Source organism: Podarcis muralis, chromosome 15 (genome assembly GCF_964188315.1).
Source record: "Podarcis muralis chromosome 15, rPodMur119.hap1.1, whole genome shotgun sequence".
In the NCBI taxonomy this organism is placed as follows: Eukaryota; Metazoa; Chordata; class Lepidosauria; order Squamata; family Lacertidae; genus Podarcis; species Podarcis muralis.
In genome coordinates, this window is record NC_135669.1 from 3,147,506 (window position 1) to 3,162,960 (window position 15,455).

General features: G+C 46.1%; 1 protein-coding gene across 6 annotated transcripts in view; it reads left to right on the forward strand.

Annotated features, from left to right (window-relative positions):
• Positions 1 to 14,970, forward strand: part of RHOBTB2 (Rho related BTB domain containing 2) — a 49,779-nt gene extending 34,809 nt beyond the window's left edge. For all 6 annotated transcript variants that reach the window (XM_077919534.1, XM_077919533.1, XM_028707941.2 and 3 more), the window contains 9 exons: positions 2,505 to 2,706; positions 3,705 to 3,808; positions 5,357 to 5,542; positions 6,568 to 7,580; positions 9,326 to 9,444; positions 11,174 to 11,324; positions 12,377 to 12,465; positions 13,127 to 13,232; positions 13,688 to 14,970. In XM_077919534.1, coding sequence (XP_077775660.1) covers positions 2,505 to 2,706; positions 3,705 to 3,808; positions 5,357 to 5,542; positions 6,568 to 7,580; positions 9,326 to 9,444; positions 11,174 to 11,324; positions 12,377 to 12,465; positions 13,127 to 13,232; positions 13,688 to 13,920 — 2,203 coding nt within the window. In that variant the 3' untranslated portion in view covers positions 13,921 to 14,970. The remainder of the gene's footprint in view (positions 1 to 2,504; positions 2,707 to 3,704; positions 3,809 to 5,356; positions 5,543 to 6,567; positions 7,581 to 9,325; positions 9,445 to 11,173; positions 11,325 to 12,376; positions 12,466 to 13,126; positions 13,233 to 13,687) is intronic.
• Positions 14,971 to 15,455: the final 485 nt, after the last annotated feature.

The window sequence follows — 15,455 nt, forward strand, 5'->3', positions numbered from 1 at the left end:
AGTGTTTTAAATACCCCATCCTGAGCTATGGTGTTGTAATACTGTTTTCAGTAAGACACGGCTTCATTGCATATCTGGACTTCATGTCTGGCAAAATACTCTGCTGAGGATTCATGTCTCTAGTGACTACAAACTGGCTGTTTGGTTGTGGGCTCCTGTTTTCAGGGTCTGTGTGTCCATACCTGCCACCAAAGGTCTGTAGTTCAAAGCTTGAGTAACTGTTTTGCATGCAGAATGTCCTAGGTTCAGTTTTTGGCATCTCCAGGTAGGAATGGGGAAAACCTCTCTGGGAAACCTCTGTTAGTCAGTGTTGACAATACCGCTCAACTTGGTATAAGGTAGCTTTCTATGTTCCTAAAGGATACTGCTAAATATCCATACTCTCCCATGGTGGTGTCCCTGCTTACAACAACCTGTGTTGGGTCATTCTTCTGTGCTATGATTATCCCCAGTTGGGATAGCTTTGCTGTGAACTGCCCTATCATAGAAAACAAGGGATGAAAAAGTCCAGATGGGAGCCTGAGTCTTGCTGCTTTTTACTCTACTGGAAACACTGTAAGATATGCCATCCCAAATGCCAGTTGTTGCAGCCGCTTGGGCAGACAGGCAGGAGCTTGGCTGCTCTGCAGTTGCCCTGTTATGCCCCAAAGGCTGCTTCTATTATGCAAGTGCATGCACACACACACACACACACACACACACACACACGTGTGTGTGTGTGTGTGTGTGTGTGAGAGAGAGAGAGAGAGAGAGAGAGAGAGAGAGAGAGAGAGACTTGTGCAAGCACACATGGTTGTGGAGCGGGGGGTGGTGGTGCTGTGGGTGGAGAGAAGGAAGGGATAAATTCCATGATCAGTCAGGTGGATCTGGAAGTTTCTTTAACCATTGCTGGAAAGGGAGGGACTGGTGGGTGGGGGAATCTCACATGAACAGGCATGAGAGATAAAAAGGAGGAGGCAGAGGCAGCTAGAATTGGCAGGGCCTGTGGTCTTATCTGAGGCTAAGGATGCATGCTTCAGAAAGATTACATTTTAAAGGGACCCTGCTTTGGATGGAGAGGTGTAGAGCTGCCTGGGCTCCAGCCCCTCATGAAGGCTCTTGTTTGTTGCTCTCTGGGTTCAGTGTGGGTTGCATCAGTCTGGAGGAGGGCAGGCTTGTCATGGGGGGGGGGGGGAGATCCCTTCTTGTTTGTGAGGGACAACCAGGTTGGGGAGCTGGTGCTTGGGGCAAGGCTCCCTGCAAGAGGAGATTATTTTGGACACATTTCTGGAGCAGGCCATTCTGTTCAGCTGATGTCTGGAGGGACACAAATTCGGACAATGTGGGAATCCTGCTGAATTGGATTTGGGTGAGGTGAGCTTGGCAGAGGAGAAGACCAGGGTTGCTTGTTTTGTACCAGTCTCTACCAAGCCAAAGTGAATTGCCAGAGTGGCCAGGTGGTCCAGTAGCCTCTGCTCATCCTCCTGCCATCAGAAACCAGAAGAATTCAGGGCTGCGCACTGGCTTACCTATATCCCATGTGCATTAAAAAGGAAATATCCAGTAGGTGTTATGTCTCAGACATCAAATTTTAATATACTTGTTTGAGTTAATTTCTTTCATGGTTTCCTTGTGTTACTTCATATTTATAAGCTTTTGTTTTGTGTTGGTTGGTTGGACGACATAAAAAAACCTAAATTTTTTATTTTGCTCTGAACTCCACTTTCTGCTTTAGTAAATTTTGCCCATGGCAAGATTGGAGGATAAGGCTATCGATGGCTCCTAGACATGACGCAGTCAGAGTTGCTAGGAAGTCCAGAAGGGGAGAGGGCTGCTCTTGCGCCCAGACCCTGCTTGAGGGTTTCCCACAGGCATATTGGTGGGCCACTGTGAGAATAGGATAGACTAGATGGCCTGATCCAGAAGGCTGCCCCCCTCCCTCCCTCCCGGGGTGCTGTTTGTTTTGGACTTTACATCCACTTGTGGAATCTGCTCTTGCTGCACTGTTTTCTCAGTGTGGAATTATTCTGTTTATGGATTGGTATGGAGCAAGGGAGGACAGAAGGAAGCACAGCCCTGCAACCCCTTGTGAAACAGTGAGCTGGTAAGACTGCTACTGCTGGGTAGTCTTTGTTGTAGGGTGCTGTAACAGTCAGTGACATGGCATTCCTGGGAGAGTTTCCTTCCTTACTTTAAACTCCTGGACAGCTGGCCGGAGAAAGAACCCAAACCATGTAAGTATTTCAGAGTCTGGGGGTAATTCCAGACTCTTGCTATTTTGGGGGTAGGAACTTCCAATCCTGCAATTTTCTCTGGCATAACCAATCTGCTTTCTTCAGAATTATAAATCATGCAATAAGGAAAGTAAGAGGGAAATGCACTGGAAAGTGTGGGAAAACTATTGCTTGATGTAATACACCATTTGCAAAGTTGTATCACCTCGTCCTAGACTGTGCAAACAAATCAAGATGAATGCTCAATAAACTGTTTGTCTGGTTCTGTTTTTTCTGTGTTTCTTGCTACAGGTCCCAGTTAATGGATTCTGACATGGATTATGAAAGGCCAAACGTAGAAACTATCAAGTGTGTTGTGGTTGGGGACAACGCAGTGGGCAAGACCAGGCTCATTTGTGCCCGTGCTTGTAATGCCACACTGACTCAGTACCAGCTTCTTGCCACCCATGTGCCCACAGTCTGGGCCATTGACCAGTATCGTGTTTGCCAGGAGGTGAGTGGTATCTTTGTCAATGGATAAATCACCTGGGAAATCTCACTGGTGGGAAATCAATACCTGGACTTATAAGTGACACAAGCAACTGCTTTATACTGAGTCAGACCAACAACCCCCCCCCCTAGCCCAGTATTGTCTACAATGACTGACAGTGGCTCTCCAGGGTTTCTCCCAACCCCCCTAGAGATGCCAGGGACGGAACACTGAATTTTCTGCATGCAAAGCAGATGTTCTGCCATTGAGCCACGACCCTTTCCCACCTCCTCACTTTAATCTGGTTAATCCTGGGTTTGATGAGAATCAGACTCCCTCCCGTGATCAACAGTAATTCTGGGCAAAACATTTTTCCCTACTCTGTTTCTCTGTGAGGAAGTTTCCATTTTGAAAATAATAATAATCATCATAAAATGAATTGACTCAAGTAATTAATACAGTGCTAATCAAATTGGGCAGCTTCAAAGTTGAGTCGTCCCCCCCCCCAATTTCTGTCCATACAGAGCTTGTGTATATATATAATAAACAGAAATGGATAGCTCATTTTTGACATGCTAAAATTAGTAAACCTTCATTTTTTCCCATCTGAAATTTAAACAATGTAAGGGAAGGGCATGTGATTGAATAGTTGTGTCCATACTGTGAGAGTGCAAGCCTACTTAGAAGTAAGTCTCATTGCTTTTAGTAAGCTTACTCCCAGGTAAGTGAATGTAGTATTGCAGCCTAAATTAGGTATATTAAATTTATTTTGCCCTAATCAAATCTTCCATTCAGATACTTCTGGTGGGTGGAGTGGGGGAAGCTTTTGAGATTGTGCTCCCAATCAAATTAAATAATTGAAAAGATTTCTGGGGAGGGGGGTGAAATGTGGAGAGAAAAATATTCAGCCCTTTCCTGAAATCCTGCATCACTGATTATCAGACTGAAAAGCTACTGGGCATTGCAGTCCTCCTAGTCCTTTCTATTCATTTGAAGTATGTGATCTTTTTGCCTTCTCTCAGGTATTGGAGCGCTCTCGAGATGTGGTAGATGATGTTAGTGTGTCCTTGAGGCTTTGGGATACCTTTGGAGACCATCACAAGGACAGGCGCTTTGCTTATGGAAGGTCAATATTGATTATCTGGTGCAATGCTAATGATGAACCTGGAGCAGACATTCAGTCTTGGCTTAGACGCTCACTGGGTGGTCAAGTGCAAGCAAACATGTCTCAGTCTGATCTATCTTGCAGGGTGGTTGTGTCCTGCAAAGGAGCCAGTTTCGCCCCTCCTGGAGGGGTGTCCTTCATGGAACCCCCTATACCTTTTCCCATACGGTTGTCTTTCATTGCTGTGAGAAAAGCTTTGTGCTTCTTGTGGTGAGACAAAACCTGCTCCCACCCCTCACTTATGCTTTAAAGACCTGGCAATCACTGACAGACTCCTTCAGGGTAGAGATGGGATATGTAATGTGCAAGGGAAACAAAAGGGGAAGCCAGGCCTGATCTCTGACCTGATGGATATGTAAAGTGAGCAACAAGATGCTTGAAATCCATTACACAAAATTAAAACAATAATCTAAACAAGTGAAACTCAAACCTAATCCATCAACAGGAACACCAATGCTAAGGAGTAGAGAGCTCAGCCAAGGTAATAGTCTCAACTCTACTCAGAGATAAAAAGAATTATAATCACACAAAGGCCTTCAGAGCAAAAGTCAAGTGGCCTTTGCAAAGTATTGCAAGTTAGAAATGACAGAGCAGGCTGAACCTCTCTAGGAAAAGAGTTCCCATGGATTTGGTGCAAATTTTAAAAAGGCCCTGTCTCAAGAAACCACACCCTGTATTCCAGGCAGTTAGGGGACCTGGAACAGGGTGTTGGAGGAAGATCTTAATATGAGGCTAGATTGATATAGCAGGTGATTTCATATTATACTCCACTGGTGGGGAGTGGAATGTCCTAGCAATATACCAGCCCTTCCTCAAAATACACACTATGTGTTGATATGTAGCAGCAGGCATCTCAGATGGAACAAGTGGAAGATGGGTGGTTACCAAGCCTAAAATATACATAAAAGCCCACTCTTAGGGTTTTGCTATCATGGAGCATTTAACCAAGAAATGAAACCCAAGTGGACATATGCAGATGAAGGGGTGGGGGCTATGCAAATAGGACCAGGCACATTTTTTCAGTGACTCCAACCAAGTTATCTGGGACAGAGTAAATGCTCTTTTATCTGAGACAACCCCTTGCCATAAACACGGGGGGCTGTTGGGACAGGAAGCAGCTTTAGCCTTTGCCCCAATGTTCTCCCAAAGTTCCTTCCTTAATTTGCTGATACTTAAATTAATGCTTGCCACACATGAGAACAAATAGAATTCTCCATGGGGGGGGGGGGCAATGTACCACTATGGTGGTAGTGGTAACAATGAGCACAGGGTACACATAGACCCATTACAAACACACACGCAATACGCACACACACGGACAAACACTTGCAAGGACAGCACTGGATTTGCACCAAAACCTTGGGGAAAGTTGGGGTGTGCATTGCACCTGGAGGGACTGGGTGTCATCCTGCAGGGTGCATGCTTGCACCAAGAGGTGCTGACTAATGTAAAGAGAGGGCTTGCAGAGACCAAAGTGATAACTAACTCTTGCCTCCTCTCTGTCCACAGATCTGACGTTGTAGTCTTATGCTTCTCCATTGCTAATCCCAACTCCTTACACCATGTGAAGACCATGTGGTACCCAGAGATCAAGCACTTCTGCCCCCGAGCTCCTGTCATCCTTGTAGGCTGCCAGCTTGACCTTCGCTATGCTGACCTGGAAGCAGTAAATCGAGCTAGGCGACCTTTAGCCAGGTACAAAATAACCCAAGGATGGCTTTGGTGGGCTGGGGAAACTAAACTGTGGTTGGGCATCACAGGTGCCACATTTCATAGGCGACAGGACTGGGAGTTTGTGGCATTCCCGGGCTAGAGCACAAAGACTCACTCACTTGCCTATGGCACAATGTCAGGTCTGTCCTCCAGTGCTACACTGTTACCTGCTCCCTGGCTCAGTAACATGGAAGACAAAGGCGGGGGTGCTAGATTTAGATTTGACTTGTGGCATCATTGTCAGAAAGGTTGGCCATCGCTAGTGAGGCCATGGAAGCTGGTTCTTTAGGGTAAATGGGATCCTGTCCCCCCAACCTCAGCCAGCCAAGCTGCCTTCTTACTTAGTCTAGGGGGTGACGCTGCTTGTCAGTTCCTCCTCCTCAGTCTTGTTGTTGCACTTGTAGAGCACAGCAGGGAAGAGGGTGGGGACAAAACTAGAATTGGTTCCATCTGTCATTGGCCTCCCTAACAGTCCCAATGGACACCAGTGACCACTGTAGTTAAGCAGAACAAGCAAATTGAATAATAGTCCTTGGTTGAAGGAGAAAGGCAGTATGTGCAGGGATTTAGTGTGTATCGAACCTTCTAGTGTACAAGTCTTCAGCTTCTGCAGGTTCCTGCTCCATCTACATTGTGGGGAGGGACAACTGGGCAACTAGTGCAGACTGTTCCCTGGGTGGCCCCACACCTGTGTTGTTGTTTTTTAATAATACTTCTCATGCTTCCAATTTAGCTCTGGTACCAGGCAGAAATCTCCCTTGGCTAGGGCCATGGGACACATTCTGAGAATATGGAGAGTAGAAAAGAAACTGCAAATGTAAGAGAGGAAAGGCAGCAGAGGCAAAGGCAGGTACAGCCAGATCATGAGGATCCACACCTGACAGTTTTCTCCTTGTGAATTGCCACTTTTCTACCTTAGGCTGACTTACCTCTGTCATTTGCCTTGGATTGCTGAGCAGATGTAAAACTAGTTTTCCCCTTCCTGGTTTTTTCCTCTCTCTCTCCAGACCGATCAAACCAAATGAAATTCTCCCCCCAGAGAAGGGGCGAGAGGTGGCCAAAGAGCTGGGGATCCCTTATTATGAGACCAGCGTAGTAGCCCAATTTGGCATTAAGGATGTCTTCGACAATGCCATCCGAGCTGCCCTCATCTCCCGCCGGCATCTCCAGTTCTGGAAGTCTCACCTGCGTAATGTCCAGAGGCCGTTGCTCCAGGCCCCTTTCTTGCCCCCCAAGCCACCCCCACCCATCATCATTGTTCCTGACCCTCCTTCCAACAATGAGGAGCGTCCAGCCAACCTGCTGGAGGACCCCTTGTGTGCGGATGTCATCCTGGTGTTGCAAGAGAGAATCAAAATCTACGCGCATAAGATCTACCTCTCCACCTCCTCCTCTAAGTTCTACGACTTGTTCTTGATGGACCTGAGTGAGGAGAGCCAGCAGGGGATGACAGGAAGCAGCACCGGGGCTGGTGTTGCTGAGCGGACCCTCCATCAGGAGGAGAGGCACCACCATGGCCGGGAATTCCTCCTGAGAGCTGCTAGTTTTGATATCTGTGAGAGTGCTGAGGAAGCTGGCTCCGGACAGCAAAAACCGTGCCTTAGAGCCTCCACCAGCGATGGGATATTGCGGGGCAAGAACTATGGGGAACGAGGGCTAAAACGGGGGCGGATCCTCTCCTCTTGGAGCCGTGCCTTTGTCAGCATCCAGGAGGAGATGGCAGATGACCCCATGACATACAAGCCCCGACTTATGGTGGTGGTGAAGATGGACCCTTCCATCCAACTGGGGCCCTTCAGGGCTGTGCTCAAATATCTGTACACAGGAGAGCTGGACGAGAACGAGAGGGACCTGATGCATATTGCCCACATTGCTGAGCTGCTAGAAGTCTTTGACCTCAGGATGATGGTGGCCAACATCCTGAACAATGAGGCATTCATGAACCAGGAGATCACCAAAGCCTTCCACGTCAGGAGAACCAACCGGGTTAAGGAGTGTCTGGCCAAGGGGACTTTTTCCGGTACGCTCTAGAGCACTGGGTAGCCTTGTGGGACATGGCTATTGGGACCAATGTTGTTTGATTTCCAGGATGCGGGGGGCTCAGATGAATTTGGGTAATGAGCTAAAGTAACAGGGTGGGACAGGACATTCTTCTCACCCTGGCTTAAGTGTTGCATTGGAAGCCCGTTAGGAAGAATGAATTAGTAGAATTTTTGATTGCACTACTTCAAATGTTTCTGATTGTCCAAGTTGAGGGTTTTTTTAGTGTTCTGCCATGTAATCAAACTCCTTGCATGTGGTAAATAGTATGTCAGAAAGAAGATGGTTCGTTTTTTGAATAGCATTAGCTTTTTCTAAGCTCACCTATCTAAATGAATCCTACTTAATAGAGAAAAAAAACCATTGGGAAAATGACTAGGGGAAACCCAATATAAATAATAATAATAAAATTATTAGTAGTATTTTTAAAATTATTATTAAATTATTGTTAGGTCTTTCTTCTCTGTTTTGAATAAACACGAGCTCTTTTTTGTTTTTAGGCTGGAGAGCAGATACTCACACACTTTAAAGTGGTAATGCCTAGAACAAGCTTTGGCACTTGCTTCTGCTGAATATATGAGCTGGCCCTCATATAGCTCTTCTGAATAAATACGAAGGCTGCTTTTGCCACCAGATGGTTGTCTGTTCCATTACTCAGGGCTTCTTGCTGTTTCCTGTGCAGGAGCCAATTTAATTGTATTGTTGCTTGCCAGTCATAGTGCAGAAAATTCTGTTGCATTGTCCAGTTTCCTGCTATTCCCCTGTCATCCATATAGTTATGTTGCTATGAAGGCCTGGTGGTTGTTACTGGTGCTATTATTTGGGGCTGCAATCACTAACATTCAGTGAAATTTCCCTTCTGATTAATCCTGTAGATCAGGGGTGGGGAACCTATAGTCCTCCAGATGTTGTTGAGCTCCAACTCTCACCAGCATGACCAGTAATAAGGGATTATGGGAGCTGTAGTTCATCAACATCTGGAGGGCCACAGGTTCCTCACCTCTGCTGTAGAATAAACACAAAGGTCAGGAGAATTCATTCCCTCCTGTCCTAGCCATTTCTGGATTATGCGAAATATCATCATTATCTTAGTCCTCACCCAGTTCCTGTTTGTGGGATGCCTGAATTGCCTTTTTAAGCCTTAGAAGCCTTTGCATCACATTTACAGAGCAATTCTCAACATGTTTACTCAAATATCTCATTATTGTTTCATGTGATAACTTCCTAGTAAATGTGTTTAGGATTGTGCTTTTGGTTTTGGCACAACCTGCTAGCCATTGAGATTGTAGATGAGCTTTGCTGCATAGCTAAATTAGGGCATGATATGGAAATTTCATTGAATGTTAGTGATTGTAGCCCCAAATAGCAGCTCCCAGAAAAAGATCAAATAGATATATAAGCCCAAAACTCACAGCTCAAAGCTAATCTGCACAATTACTTTGTAGATGGGGGAAATTGCTGTAGGTGACTTAATCCTTCAGTATTTTGGGGGGGGGGGTATGTTCTTGTGGAAGTGACATCTTCTAGCCCTTAGCATCTCATTAGTTTTCTCTGAGTTGTATACGGTGCTAGTCCTATTCAGAGTAGATCATTGAAGTTAATGGCCATGACTAGCTTAGGTTGGGCCTACTCTGAGTAGAACTCAAGTTGGCTACAACTCCCTGTTACTAAAGCACAGTCCACAAACATAAAAACATTTGCTTATGTTTCTTTACTTGTTTGCAGATGTCACCTTTATGCTGGATGATGGTGCTATCAGTGCCCACAAGCCCTTGCTAATCTCCAGTTGTGACTGGATGGCTGCTATGTTTGGGGGTCCGTTTGTGGAGAGCTCAACCCAAGAGGTGAGGCCACCGTGAGCATGAAAAGCGCCAGACTGAATTATCATCTCTCTAGTTTTTCAACTTAGACATAGCTCCAACTAATACTTGGACCCCATTTCATACTGTGTGCAACTTCAGTTTTTTGTCCACACTACACCTGAGCAGATCTTTTGATGAGCAAATGTTTTCATTTCTTTCTGCTGCTGAGCTAAGATCCCTGGGGTTCGGGAGGGAGTAGAGTGTCTGCTTTTTGCTTTTTACACAGTACTCTCAGCATCCAGGCTCAAGGGAAGAAAAGGGGAGATAGTAGGAAGGGTTTTAGGGCAAGTGCCATTATGTGGGGCTTGGAGGGGAAGATCCTATTATGTTTTATACAGTAATAAGGGATGGACTGGGGGCAATGCTCAGATTATAGGGTATCCAGCTCCCGGACCTTTTGAGGTTTTTATAAGGCTTTGGGGACACAGTTTGGCTAAAAAGACTTACAGTTTTTACTGAGTGCCTCCTACGTTTTCTCCCACAATTTGAGCACGCTTCAAGCAGGAGGGCATTGTATTGAAAGCCAACCCTATGATGAGGTGGCCATTTCAAGCAATAGATTTTAGGTGCCAGTAAAGGTGGCCGAGTGGGAGACAGCCAGGACCCACCAAGAAGTCCTTTTATACAAGCTCCATGGAAATAAATGGAAGCTATGCAGATTATGTCCCATTTCAATGAGTGAGGAGGAGAAATACTGCTTGAATTTTCCAACTTCAGAAAGAAAATGTCCTTGGCCAGCACTGTGGTCAGCACTTTGGAAAAGTCCTTTCCCTTCTGAAACCCTTGCAAATGGCAGACAAAAGACCCCATCTGTGCAAGACTACCTATTTTATGTCAACCTTGGAACAACATACAAAGGGACTTTTAGGACCCTGATTTGCCTATTACATTTTCATATGGCAAATTCACGCCCATTTACAAGAATACATAAATTTTGTAACCTGGGAGTGGTGGTGCCCATGTATCTTTTTCACCAGGATGTAAACATTGTAAACCAGATGCAGAGAAGGAGCTAGTACCTTACTAGGTATGCTGATGTATGTGAAAAATATGCAACTTCCTGATGCCCTGCTGCATATTATTGAGGAAGTCAAATGATCACAAACTTTGCAGTTTCAATGTCTTGTCCCTCCTGGGGCCCAAACAAAAGAGATGGTAGGAACTGACTGTGGCTGCTTTCAGAGTGATGTGAGTGTCTTCTGGACAGGCTCCATTCTGGCCTAAAAGTATAAAAAGATCCTGCAGAGAAGAGATGAGGAGTCTGTAGCTCTCTAGATGTTGTTGGACTCAAAATTCTATCAGCTGCAGTCAGCATTGCCAGTGGGCTGGCATGATGGGAGTTGTAGTCCAGGGGCACCTGGAAAGCTGCAGGTTCCCTATCTCTATTGTGAAAGCAACAACAATCCATCCCAGTGAGTAGCCTATTCTCAGGGCAAGCTTTTATAGGGCTCAAGCAATATCACATGATCCACTAGTCTAGTCTATAGCTGTTAAGAGAGTTTTGTGCTAGGCTGCCTGAACACTCTATAATTCCCCTCATTAGCCCGAGCAAATGAGGTGGTACACAGGCTGGACCATTGGGTTGAATGAAAGGGTAAATAGAAGTGAAGAGTTGTTGTATGATGAAGGACAAGCACAACTAGGCAGTTTTTCTGTATCTCAGTATGTTGTGAATTTAACCCCTCTTGTGTGCATGTCCTTGCTCTTACAGGTGGTTTTACCTTACACCAGCAAGAGTTGCATGAGGGCAGTGCTGGAGTACCTGTACACAGGGCAGTTTTGTTCCACATCAGACCTTGATTACATGAAGCTTATCATTCTTGCCAACCGCCTGTGTCTGCCACACCTAGTTGCACTGACAGGTAATACTGACTTCATAGCTGTGATCAGGCACAATATGGGGCAATGAAGGAGCTTGTGCCTTCTGCTTAACAGCGTGAAAGTACTGTGCTTTGATCCTTCTCCTCACCTTTTGGAGTGACGTTAGCTTAGGAAGGTGTGATGTCGTTAGGTGTCATTGTATGATATGGAGAACCTTCCCTGAAGGCACTGATGGGATTATAGGGTTTGAGGCAAGCCATATAGGTTTCAGTGTTCAAAGCAGGCTTACTTGGAGATAGACAACAAGGGTGTGATTTTCTGGCTGACCCATTGCTTGTCTTGGTCTGGCCGGCAGGTGGCACACTGTGCCCCTCTTCTGTCCTCTCAGGCCCCAGAATGAGGAGAGGCTGAGCTGGCAGAATGAACTGTTCTGCTTGAGAGAGGAGGTGGAGTATCACATTTGTGAATGCTCCATAGTTTAAAAAGTTTCCTTTTTAAACAAAAGTAGAGTGGGCTGACCTAGAACCTCTCCCCTTGATAGAGAAGCTCGATTTTTACTTGCAAGGTTTAAAACAAAAACAAAAACATTAAAAAAATGGCAGGCCCTACCTGACACTGAAGGGGTCTGTGTCTTATTCAGTGGAGTGGTGGGCTGCAGGTGCTGAGCTCTGATGATGTTGTTGTGGATCGTGTCAAGGGTGAGTCCAAACCCACTTAGCATTTATTGACATACTGTGGCACCAAATGCATAAGCAATTCACTACTGTCCACAAGATTGCTTTCCTCTGGAGTTGCCTATTTTATGTAGAAAATAAATTTCATGTAGAAAAGCAGGCCCATGTGCTTGTTAGAACAGGATTCAGTTTTGTCTCAACAAATACAAAATGAATATGGATTTCTTTTCAAACTGGGTAATTTAAAAACAAACAAACTCCACAGCAATAACCCCACAGCTGTGTTAGAAAACTTAGAATCCAGTTTCTTCCTTGCTTAAAAACTGAAAGAAAAAGATTGGTCTTTACCTATTCTGCCCTATTAGTCAGGAGGTCACACTGATGCACTCTGACCTTATTGTATGTGTGTGTTTTTACAGAACAGTTCACGGTGTCTGGTCTGATGGAAGCAACTCAGATGTTAGTGGATATTGATGGTGATGTCCTTGTGTTCCTGGAGCTGGCTCAGGTATAATAAACGGCTTGGTCATAGTGAATCTGTAGTGATCCCTTGAGGTCAGTCACATTGAACTCTGAGACTTGCTTCCCAGTCAACTTGTACATCAGTTGGCTCAAGGGGCCAAATTGGCAGGTTGCCACCAGGGACTCACCTGTCAGTTACATGTCACATGACGGACAGGTGGGCAAGGTACACCCCCAGCCCCCTGCTCACCTGCTTCAAAGAGTGTTTGCTCTTTGCAGCAGCTCAGCTTTTCCTTTAAGCAAGAGGGTAGGAGCAGCAGTGGCCGGTGTGGGAGTCCCCCCACGCACCCACCTCCCACTAAGGAAAGAAGTGAGATCAACTGATGAGCAGGGATTAAATTCCACTGCCTTGGCTGTGTGATCCTGTTCCCTGTTGGGAACAGGGCACACAGCCAATGCAAGATTAAATCCTGCCCTTCTGCCCATCAGCTGACGTTACCAGTGGTAGGTGTGTTTTGGGGGAAATGTTCTTGTGGGTCAAGCTGGACCCTCTGGTGGGCCAAGATTGGCCCATATGCTGAAGGTTCCCTACCCATTCTGTACAGGATTGCACTGTTGGTAGCCCCAGTCATTTCCTTAGCAATACTGGTTAAATTACCCTGTGGTGTTGTGCTGTGACTCATGTCAATATCTTATTTTCCCCACAGTTCCATGGTGCCTACCAGCTAGCCGACTGGTGCCTCCATCATATCTGCACCAACTACAACAACATCTGCCGCAAATTTCCTCGAGAGATGAAAGCAATGTCAGCAGGTCAGCATGGAAGAATTATGAGTTGTACATGAAGAAAAGCAACAAATAAGATTTTTATAGCCGTTTCTTAAACATGCACAAGAGTATCAGTTTCAGCTTAGAGCCAATTTGTAACCCTTGTAATCTCAGCAAAACCCTTAAAAATGGTTTAGAACACGAGGCCTGTTCCCATCCCATTCCTTCTAGTAGGATTTCTCATTGCAGTTGCTGATCCTCAGGGCTGGCTCCTGTCTGCGCCTCTCTTCCACTGAAAGCTGTTCTAACCCTTTCAGGTCAATGGCTGATGCCATCTAGTTTTGCTGCAAATAAATTGCACATTGACAGAGTTTTGCAAACCATCCACGTCTCCACCGATTGCTTTCCCCACAAACTTCAGCTGCATGTTTGCAATTCTGACTTTTCTTTTTTAACTGTAATAGCAGGCTTTTAAAGTTCCTTCCTTCCTCCCATTGCAGAGAACCAGGACTATTTTGAGAAGCATCGGTGGCCCCCAGTTTGGTACCTGAAGGAGGAGGACCACTATCAGAGGGCCAGGAAGGAGCGTGAGAAGGAAGACTACCTCCATCAGAAACGGCAGCCTAAGAGGAGGTGGCTCTTCTGGAATGCCTCCTCTCCTGCCCAGTCACCTTCCTCATCAGCAGCCACAGCTTCATCTTCATCTTCCTCCTCCTCCTCTGCTGTGGTCTGAGAGATGCACTGCCCCTACACACACACACACACTCCTCTGTCTCTCTTGAGAGAAGGGAGCCTGCCACCCTGACCAACATCTGGCTTGACAGGCTTAGAGAGGACACCACCAGCTAAAACCCTCAGTGGAGAAAACAAGCATGAATGTCCCTGGGAGGTTAGCAAGAACCTGTGCAGGTGGAGCTCACGGTCTGGAGCATCCTACATCTTCACCCAGAGCTCTCTCCCTAGGGTCCCAGTCCTTGCTCAGCCAGTGTTGGTGCACAGCCGTTGGAGGCTGCACGGGTGGAATGGCAGGCGAGCCAGTTTTCTTTAGAAGGGGGCCCACTCATCTAACAGGACACACCTCATGTTTACAGGAATGCAAGAGGTTGACTTTGAAAATCTGCTACAAGGAAAATGCAGCAGTTCTTCATTGATTTAATGAGGGTTCCCGCACCTTTGCAAAAAAAGAAATAATGGGGTGCCTCACACTGTCCGCCCCTCTGCACCATGTCATTTCAAGCTGCTGAAGACAGGCGCTGTGCCCCAGAATTTTTTTTCTGGGCTTCTTTTCATGACAAGGTGATCATTTTTCTGTTGCACGTCCGCCCCTGGGGCTTAGCTCTAGGATGTTTGCTAGCAGCAAGGCACAGATCCTGGGAGCATCAAACAGCTGTGGACCCTCCTCATGAGAGGCAGGCCCTGCTAGAGGAGGCATAGGCCAACAGATGCTTCAGTTCTGCACTGAGACTGAATTGCAACAGGAAAAACGTCCTAGAACGCAGAACATGCCTGCTGTGGCTAGAAAGATGCTGTTTTCTTTCTTTCTCTCGTTGCTTGCACACTACAAGTTACCAGGTTGGCTAGCCCAATGAGAGCAAGTTAAGAAAGTTGGCGAGGGAGTCTCTTCCATCCTGGCCTGTGCTGGCCATGATGTTTGGGAATGTGCTGCTTCTGAAAGAATTGGAAACTCCAGCAGTTGACACTGTTTTTAATGAAGCAAACCAATACACCAACTTGGATTTTAGTGTGCAAGGTTGTGTTGTAATAAATGGTATTTTGAAAAGATGCTTGTGGCCTCCGTCTCTGATTGGAGTGAAGGATCATGCTCCTTTCTGGGAAACCTCTGGTGTTGTGCAAGTGGGTGGAGTGATCTATGTAAATTCTATCATTGTACAGTAGCCTAGTCCTCCGTCCAGGCAGGGAAGAGGCATGACCAAAATTCAAGGACATTCCAGCTGGGTGAAAACTTTCGAGGAGGGTGTGTGTCTGGGGGCAGACCCAAGGGACAGTTGGAAAGGTTGGAAAGCCACACTTGGCCCCGAGGTCCCGTCCCACCCCCTAAAGTAGACAAAGAACTAGCTGAATAGTATGGGCTCTACTGATTCACGACCAAAACTGTTACAAACTCCTGACAGTTGACAAGCTTTATTTAAATTGTAAAAGGAAGTTTGAAAATATTTCATATCACTGATCCACCATATCCAGGAGAATCCTGCTTTTCTCCCATGCTATCCCAAGCAGTCTCCCACCTAGGTCTGGCTCAGCCCCACT